The 9,912-nt window shown below is 44.4% G+C and overlaps 1 protein-coding gene across 1 annotated transcript in view; it reads right to left on the reverse strand.

Annotated features, from left to right (window-relative positions):
- cadpsa (Ca2+-dependent activator protein for secretion a) overlaps positions 1-7,952 on the reverse strand; it is a 158,136-nt gene extending 150,184 nt beyond the window's left edge. Inside the window, exon 1 of the mRNA XM_029683576.2 lies at positions 7,599-7,952. Coding sequence (XP_029539436.1) covers positions 7,599-7,937 — 339 coding nt within the window. The 5' untranslated portion in view covers positions 7,938-7,952. The remainder of the gene's footprint in view (positions 1-7,598) is intronic.
- Positions 7,953-9,912: the final 1,960 nt, after the last annotated feature.

Raw genomic sequence — 9,912 nt, forward strand, 5'->3', positions numbered from 1 at the left:
GCTGAAGGCTCACTGAAAGACAGAGAGAGAGCGAGCGGGAGGAATAGATAGGAAAAGAGAGAGACAGGAAAGGAGAAGGGGGGGCCTGAGACAGAGAATAGGAGGGAGGGAGGAGATACAATCAGACAGAAAGGAGAGAAGGATACAGGGAATATGAGAGGGGAGATAGAGATCTACATCCATGTGAGAGAATTATGAGAGTGAGAGTTACAAGACATTGTAATGATAAAGATACAATTTTCTCAGTCTGAGCTAGCCAATCAGGTTCAAGTGATAGTAAAGGCTAAGCCCAAACTCACAATGAGGGAGTCTTCTCTACTGTTGCAATAACATCCACTTATCATCCTGTTACTGAGAGTATGTGACCTTAACACAGAGGGACCAATCAAACACATATACTGTTTCAAACTGAGAACCACAGCAAGGCTTGCATTCAGAGACTATCTCAAGCTAGGTCCCCTGACAACCCTAAAGAGAGAAGACAAATCAACTGTCTTGTTTCTAGCTCAGATTCCATTAGGAGATTCCTCTAGGAGTTTGCCTGTGCTTATTTTTTTATCCTGAAAAACTCCCCAGTCCCCTCCCGATTATAAGCATACCCATAACATTATGCAGCCACCACTAAGCTTGAAAATCTGGAGAGTGGTACTCAGTAATGTGTTGTATTTGCCCCAAACATAACACTTTCTTTTCAGAATAAAAAGTAAATTGCTTTGCTAATTTTTTGCAGTATTACTTTAGTGCCTTGTTGCAAACAGGATGCATGTTTTGGAATATTTTTTATTATGTATGTGCTTCTTTCTTTTCATTCTCTCAATTAGCTTAGTATTGTGGAGTAACTATACTGTTGTTGATCCATCCTCAGTTTTCTCCGATCACAGCCATTAAACTCTGTAACTGTTTTAAAGTCACTATTGGCCTTGTGGTGAAATTCCTGAGCGGTATCCTTCCTCTCCGGCAACTAAGTTCAGAAGGACGCCTGCATCTTTGTAGTGACTGGGTGTATTGATACACCATCCAAAGTGTAATTAATAACTTCCCCATGCTCAAAGGGATATTCAATGTCAGCTTTTGTATTTTTACCCATCCATCGATAGGTGCCCTGCTTTGGAAGGCATTGGAAGACCTCCTTGGACTTTGTGGTTGAATCTGTATTTGAAATTCACTGTTCGACTGAGGGACCGCACAGATAATTGTGTGTGGGGTACAGAGATGAGGTATTCCAAAATCATGTTAAACACTATTATTGCACACAGAGTGAGTTCATGCAATTTATTATGTGACTTTTTCAGCAAATGTTTACTTCTGAACTTATTTAGGCTTGCCATAACAAAGGGGATGAATACTTATTTACTCAAGACATTTCAGCTTTTATTTGTAATGAATTTGTAAAATGTTGTAAAAACATAATTCCACTTTGACATTATGGGGTATTGTGTGTAGGCCAGTGACACAAAATCTCAATTGAATTCATTTAAATGCAGGCTGTAACACAATAAAATGTGGAAATAGTCAAGGAGTGTGAATACTTTCTAAAGGCACTGTACTTCCCCAGAGTAAGATGAACTTGTGGATAACATGTTCATCTTTGTGTCCAGTGTGAAGGAGGTTAGAGGAAGTTTCACGGGCCAATGCCAACTACCATTAGTGCAAAAACTGGAAGTCTATGGCTATCTCCTATAGTAACATTTAAGAGATCAGCTCAGCATGACTTTAATGGGTCAGAGAGGACAAGGTCACACCCCAGATACTGTACAATCGCCAGCTCATCAAGTAAAGGATCAAGAGCAGTAATTAAGTGCCCTCTATTTTATGGTGGGCCACTGTTTGACCTTGCATCCATTCACTCAACATTAGTCATTTTTGTAATGTGTCAAAGATAGTTTCTAAATGGAGCAGACTAACCAGTCTGACAACTTATTCCAGGAGAGTGAAACCTCGCCACTCATCTCCACAAAATGTCGGCTAACAAGAACCACCCATCAGACTGCATGGTGTATGTTTCATGAGACTCACTAAAGAATTCCAAATTGTCTGGTGTATTTCATCATGCGAGAAAGGGATCATAACATGTTGTCACCATGAGAAATCAGCACCTGCAAAGCCTTCCTTGGAGTATTGCGGATGGACAACTGTAATCTCAGGAGCCCCAGTATCTGCTGATTTTCTTTACCCCCTGTCATGGAAATCTCATAATGGCCAGTTTGAAGGTAATAACAAAAACCAGCAGACACTCCGCTATCCAAGCACCGGAGTTGCACATCCCTAATATACTGACACAAGATTCCCTTACGACGACGATAATAAATAGGCCTACTCATACTTGTCATCATTAACCATCAGCATAAGCCGAGTCCATTAATTGTGGAAGCCTAGTATAGGCTAGGAGGAATACTGTAATTCTATTCCATGAAGAAGAAAAAGGAAACAACTTCATATTAAGGGGATCAGATAACAGGTCACTCCGAGGTAAAGAAACCTCAGAAGATCTTCCTGTAATAGTCTGTAGCAAGATGGAGTAGCAAGATGGCGCCAACAGAGAGGGTTGCCTCGCTTCTAGTCCTTTGGAAACTATGCAGTATTTTGTTTTTTTATGTATTATTTCTTACATTGTTAGCCCAGAAAATCTGAAGTATTATTACTATTGGATATCAGAGCGACGTCATGACAAGGAATACAACTTTCCAGAAGCGGATCCTTTGTTCGCACCACCACCCAGGGCATTTCATCTGATCACAGAGGCCGACCCAAAACAACGTCGCCGCAGAAGAGGTAGACGGAGCGGCCTCCTGGTCAGACTTCGGAGGTGTGCACATAACTAACCGTTTCCGAGTATATTACTCGCCAAAGTCCAGTCTCTAGATATTAAGGTAGACGAAATTAGGGCAACTCCATTTCACGGAAACATGGCTCTCTCAGGATATGTTGTCGGAGTTGGTACAGCCACCGGGATTCTTTATGCGTCGCGCCGACAGAAATAAACATCTTTCTGGGAAGAAGAAGGGTGGGAGCGTATGCTTCATGATTACCAACTCATGGTATAATCGTAACAACATCCATGAACTCAAGTTCTTTCGTTCACCTGACCTAGAATTCCTCACAATAAAATGCCGACCATATTATTTCCCAAGAGAATTCTTGTCGATTGTTGTCACAGATGTGTATATCCCCCCTCAAGCCGATACCCCGACGGCCCTCAAGGAACTTCACTAGACTCTATGCAAACTGGAAACCATATATCCGGAGGCTGCATTTATTGTAGCTGGGGATTTTAACAAAGCAAATTTGAGAACAAGGCTAGCTAAATTCTATCAGCATAGTAATTGTGGCACTCATGCGGGCAATACACTGGATCACTGCTACTCTAACTTCCGTGAAGCATACAAGGCCCTCCCACACCCTCCAGTCGGGAAGTATGACCATGACTCCATTTAGCTCCTCCCGTCCTATAGGCAGAAACTCAAACAAGATGTACCCATGACAAGAACTATTCAACGCTGGTCTGACCAATCGGAATCCAACCGGATTTAACCATGGAAAGATGACTGGGAATATGGCCGAATACAAACAGTGTAGTTATTCCCTCCGCAAGGCAATCAAGCAAAATATTGGTATAGGGACAAAGCGGAGTCGCAATTCAAGGGCTCAGACACAAGATGTATGTGGCAGGGTCTACAGGCAACCATGGACTACAAAAAGAAAACCAGCCACATCACGGACACTGACATCTTGCTTCCAAACAAACTAAATACCTTCTTTACCCGCTTTGATGATAACACAGTGCCACCGACGCGGCCCGCTACCAAGGACAGTGGGCCCACCCTCTCCTTCTCCATGGCCGACGTGAGTAAGACATTTAAATGTGTTAACCCTCGCAAGGCTGCCGGCCCAGATGGCCATGCACCCCTCCAACTCAATCATCAGGTTTGAACACGACACAACAGTAGTGGGCTTGATTACCAACAACGACGAGACAGCCTACAGGGAGGAGGTGAGGATACTCGGAGTGTGGTGTCAGGAAAACAACCTCGCACTCAATGTCAACAAAACAAAGGAGATGATCGTGGACTTCAGGAAACAGCAGAGGGAGCACCCCCATATCCACATTGATGGGACAGCAGTGGAGAAGGTAGAAAGTTAAGTTCCTCGGCGTACACATTACTGACAAACTGAAATGGTCCACCCACACAGACAGTGTGGTGAAGAAGGCGCCACAGCGCCTCTACAACCTCAGGACGCTGAATAAATGTGGCTTGTCACCTAAAACCCTCACAAACCTTTACAGATGCTTAATTGAAAGCATCCTGTAGGGCTATATCACCGCCCACACCCACAAGGCCCTGCAGAAGGTGGTGCGGTCTGCACAACGCATCATCGGGGGCAAACTACCTGCCCTCCAGGACACCTACACCACCCAATGTCAAGAACAACAACCACCCGAGCCACTGCCTGTTCACCCCGCTACCATCCAGTAGGCGAGGACAGTCCAGGTGCATCAAAGCTGGGACCTAGAGACTAAAAAACAACTTCTATCTCAAGGCCATCAGACTGTTGAACAGCCATCAATAACACAGAGAGACTACTACCTCCATACAGACTTGAAATCATTGGCCACTAAATGGATCATTAGTCACTTTAAAAATGTTTACATATCTTGCATTATTCATCTCATATGTAAACTCAACTGCGTTTATTTTCAGCAAACTTAACGTGCAAATATTTGTATGAACATAACAAGATTCATCAACTGAGACATATACTGAACAAGTTCCACAGACATGGAATAAAGTGTCCTTGAACAAAGGCTGGGGTCAAAATCAAAAGTAACTGTCAGTAGCTGGTGTGGCCACCAGCTGCATTAAGTACTGCAGTGGTCATGTGGTTTGGCCTCAGGCCAGTAAGTGTGAGTGTACTCCTCGTGGACTGCACCAGATTTGCCAGTTCTTGCTGTGAGATGTTACCCCAGTCTTCCACCAAGGCACCTGCAAGTTCCCGGACAATTCTGGGGGAATGGCCCTAGCCCTCACCCTCCGATCCAACAGGTCCCAGACGTGCTAAATGGGATTGAGATCCGGGCTCTTCGCTGGCCATGGCAGAACACTGATTGATATTCCTGTCTCGCAGGAAATCACGCACAGAACGAGCAGTATGGCTGGTGGCATTGTCATGCTGGAGGGTCATGTCAGGATGAACCTACAGGAAGGATACCACATGAAGGAGGAGGATGTCGTCCCTGTAACGCACAGCGTTGAGATTGCCTGCAATGACAAGAAGCTCAGTCCGATGATGCTGTGACACACCACCCCAGACCATGACAGACCCTCCACCTCCAAATCGATTCCGATCCAGAGTACAGGCCTCAGTGTAATGCTCTTTCCTTTTTTGTAACGACGATTAACGCAAATCCGACCGTCACCCCTGGTGAGACAAAACTGTGACTTATCAGTGAAGAGCTCTTTTTGCCAGTCCTGTCTGGTCCAGCGACAGTGGGGTTGTGCCCATAGGCGACGTTGTTGCCGATGATGTCTGGTGAGGACCTGCCTTACAACAGGCCTACAATCCCTCAGTCCAGCCTTTCTCAGCCTATTGCGGACAGTCTGAGCACTGATGGAGGGATTGTGTATTCCTGGTGTAACTCAGGCAGTTGTTGTTGCCATCCTGTACCTGTCCTGCAGGTGTGATTTTTGGATAAACCGATCCTGTACAGGTGTTGTTACACGTGGTCTGCCACTGCGAGGACGATCAGCTGTCCATCCTGTCTCTCTGTAGCGCTGTCTTTGGCATTTCACAGTACAGACATTGAAATGTATTTCCCTGGCCACATCTGCTGTCCTCATGCCTCCTTGCTGCATGCCTAAGGCACATTCACACAGATGAGCAGGGACCCTGGGCATCTTTGGTTTGGTGTTTTTCAGAGTCAGTAGAAAGGCCTCTTTAGTGTCCTATGTTTTCCTAACCGTGACCTTAATTGCCTACCGTCTGTAAGCTGTCTTAACGACTGTTCCACAGGTGCAAGTTAATGAATTGTTTATGGTTCATTGAACAAGCATCGGAAACAGTGTTTAAATCCTTTACAATAAAGATGAAAAGTTATTTGGATTTTTACGAATTATCTTTGAAAGACAGGGTCCTGAAAAAGGGACGTTTCCTTTTTTGCTGAGTTTATATACTGTATTTTATACCATCTATTGCATCTTGCCTATGCCGCTCGGTCATCGCTCATCCATATACTTATATGTATATATTCTTATTCCATCCCTTTACTTAGATTGGTGTTTATTAGATTGTTGTTGTAGAATTGTTAGATTACTGTGCGATATTACTGCACTGTCGGAACTAGAAGTACAAGCATTTCGCTACACTCGCAATGATATCTGCTAACCATGTATGTGTGACCAATAAAATGTTATTTGATTAGATTTATTTAGTCTATCTCTGACTTCACCATTTTAAAAATATATAATGGAGATATCCAGATGGATGTCATCACTGCTCTGACTTTTTGCTGTCACCACAATGGCCGCTGTATTAAAAAAATTGGATTAAATCTGCATGTATTAAAAATGGCCTCATATGCTGCCCACTGGATGGGATATTAGATGGACATGTTACTCATTTTAAGTTTAAGGGCTTTGAGAGAAGGAAATAATATGTTACTTTTAGCAAAAACATTCTCTTGAATTAAGCCAGTCTATACATTTGAATTATTTGGGAGATGGACAACGTTATTCATGCTGAAAAATGCAAAGCTAATACAGTATGTAAATGAGGCTGATGTGATTGTAGTATCTCCTGGAGCTGGGCACATTACTATTCAGGTAGCTTAGATCAAAGCTCTACATGACCAATAGGTTTCCACTAGCAGGTGTGTGTGTGAATTTTCTTGACCATGACTAGGCTACATTTTATAATGTACTAGATGCAGTGGAAATTCATCTGTCAGATGAAATATAGGCCTACAGCACATTTCCTGTAGACAACAATAGAAATGCTACTCTGTGAAATAAGCAATTAGTCAGGTGTTAGAGGTCGTTCGTGCAAAAGCCTTACAAGCTTTACTTGATTCATGTAGGAACAGAAGGATGATTATCCTCCCTGGAGGCTAGACTTATGGAAGTGCTACTACATTGGGCAGGGCACCAGAGCAGAGTCACTGACAGGCAGTGGGTGAGATGAAGGTGGCACTTTAAATTACCCACAAACACAAAACACAATTACCCACAATATTTACACTTCCTTGTGATTAAATTAGACTACATTTCAACAGGAGATGCACTTAAAGGAAACTATGTGACTGTGCAACTGGTAGACATGTCACTGATATAGTTTTGCTGCTATTGAAATATGCCTTTACTGGACCTGCTTCTTTCCAACACCAGTATCAGAAGAGTGGGGGCTGCACTCAAACCGCCCCCCATCATTAAAGCTCTATTAGTTAACATTATACAAGGGTGGTTCCCTTCTAATAATGACTACCCTACCATTAATCCCATGCCAGAAGACTAGTTTCATGATATACTACATTATAGGATATATTTTAATTACTTTAAAAAAGTATGTAGTCACTGTTGTGTGTTTATTATATACAGTGGTCTTACCTTCTGCTGTCGTCTGGCCATGTCGGTGGGTTGCTTGGCATTAAAAGGGTAGGCAATGCAGCGCATTACAAAGACATAGAGCTGGAGCCTCTTCTTTCGCTCTTCCTCCTCCCTCTGCATCTTTTCCAGATCATCTTTCTCCTTATCGCTGGCCACCGAGGGGCTAGGGCTGGATGGGCGAGCACTGCTTCCCCGGCTCGAGGGCTGGAGCCCACCAGAACTCTCGGTGGTCCGGCTGGGTGACACCCGTGCGCCCCCGGTATTTGGTGCCAACACCTCTTTGCGTTCTTCTTCTACCATCTCATCCGCTTCCTCCTCACTGGAAGATGGGTCCAACATGTTGGTGGTCTTGGATGGAGACTATCTAGACAGAGTGAGAAAGCGGAGATCAAAAATAATATTAGTGCCACAGGTTTTTCAAGAACGACAGTGTTCAGAGACAGCTGCTATCTGTGTTGCATTGGTAACGCTAGAGGGGGGAGGGGGGGATGAGTAGAAAAAAATACTGATAAACTCGATGTAAACCAGGAAACCTCAGTTGAGAGGAATTACGAAAGCCCAATACTGATGTAGAAAGAGGGTAGGCCTGGGCTGGTCAAACTCTGCACAAAAAGCTATTGAATTCGAACAAAATAAATGTGTAGTTGCTTACCCTACGAGTTTTCAGCGTTTAACTCTCCAGTCACCGCCGTGGATTTGCTAGGATGCTATGAGAAGGGGTGGGGTCGGATGAAAGACGATAAAGAACGCTTTTCAGTAGCCTGCTAAGCAACACGCGGATGGGGAAGGTACCGGGAACTAACCATGGTTCTGAATATAAAGGCGAATTATAGCGGGCGGTGGGAGCGCAGTTGACGCGACAACCTATTTACTACATCCACCTGATGATCTGAGACATCTCCAATGGAGATTCTCACCAATTACGCCTTTCCCACATCAGTATTTATTTATTCCCAATATTCAATATTATTTCCGCAAACTCCACTTGTTGCCCTATTCTGAATTTGATACATGGAATAGTCAATAGTCAGACTTGAAGTGCATGATTTAATCGACTATTAATTCCTATATGTTTGTATATTATAGTGCCTATGTTGCATTGTTCCCTAGTAGGCCTAGGGTAATATTGCCTATAGGGCCTATATCCTACGTATCAGAATTGAGCTGCAAAATTAAATCAGTATGGTGATGACATATATGCGTTTAAGAAAACACATTTAGCCTACACATCTCCACGGTTGTCATCAATCTTCAATGCTGACAGCATGATACCTGGCCCTGGAGTAATTGTCAACGTTTTGTTAAAAATACATTAGATTTGAAAAAAAATAATAAACATAAACTGCTGTTTTAAGGATGAAATTTCAACCACAGGAGTGTGTCATCATGGTAATCAATTTTCAACATACACAAACCTTGTATAAAATATGTTGAATTTGTACCTTTGAAACAACACAAGATCTTCAACATTATATCCACTATCAGAAATAAAACACGGCTGTCTTGGGAAGAAGGTGAGGACCAATGCGCAGCGTTGTACGTGTTCATCTTTTTTAATGTAAACTGAACACTGAATAACAAAACAACAAAGAAAATAACCGAAACAGTTCTGTCTGGTGCAGACCCACAAAAACAGAAAACAACCACCCACAAAACACAATATAAACCAGGCTCCCTAAATATGGTTCTCAATCAGGGACAACGATTGACAGCTGCCTCTGATTGAGAACCATACCAGGCCAAGAACAGAAATGGCAAATCATAGAAAACTAACATAGACAACCCACCCAACTCACGCCCTGACCATACAAAAACAAAAGACAAAACAAAGGTACTAAGGTCAGAACGTGACAGTACCCCCCCCCCCAACGGTGTGGACTCCGGCCGCAAAACCTGAACCTATAGGGGAGGGTCTGGGTGGAGGGTCTGGGTGGGCGGGCTCTGGCAGCTCCTGGCTGACCGACGGCTCTGGCAGCTCCTGGCTGACCGACGGCTCTGGCAGCTCCTGGCTGACCGGCAGCTTTGGCAGTTCCTGGCTTACCGGCGGCTCTGGGAGCTCCTGGCTGACCGACGGCTCTGGCAGCTCCTGGCTGACCGGCGGCTCTGGCAGCTCCTGGCTGACCGACGGCTCTGGCAGCTCCTGGCTGACCGACGGCTCTGGCAGCTCCTGGCTGACCGACGGCTCTGGCAGCTCCTGGCTGACCGGCGGCTTTGGCAGCTCCTGGCTGACCGGCGGCTCTGGGAGCTCCTGGCTGCCCGACGGCTCTGGCAGCTCATGACAGACGGGAGACTCTGGCAGCTCAGGACAGACAGG

This window comes from Oncorhynchus nerka, linkage group LG15, assembly GCF_034236695.1.
Source record: "Oncorhynchus nerka isolate Pitt River linkage group LG15, Oner_Uvic_2.0, whole genome shotgun sequence".
Taxonomy (NCBI): domain Eukaryota; kingdom Metazoa; phylum Chordata; class Actinopteri; order Salmoniformes; family Salmonidae; genus Oncorhynchus; species Oncorhynchus nerka.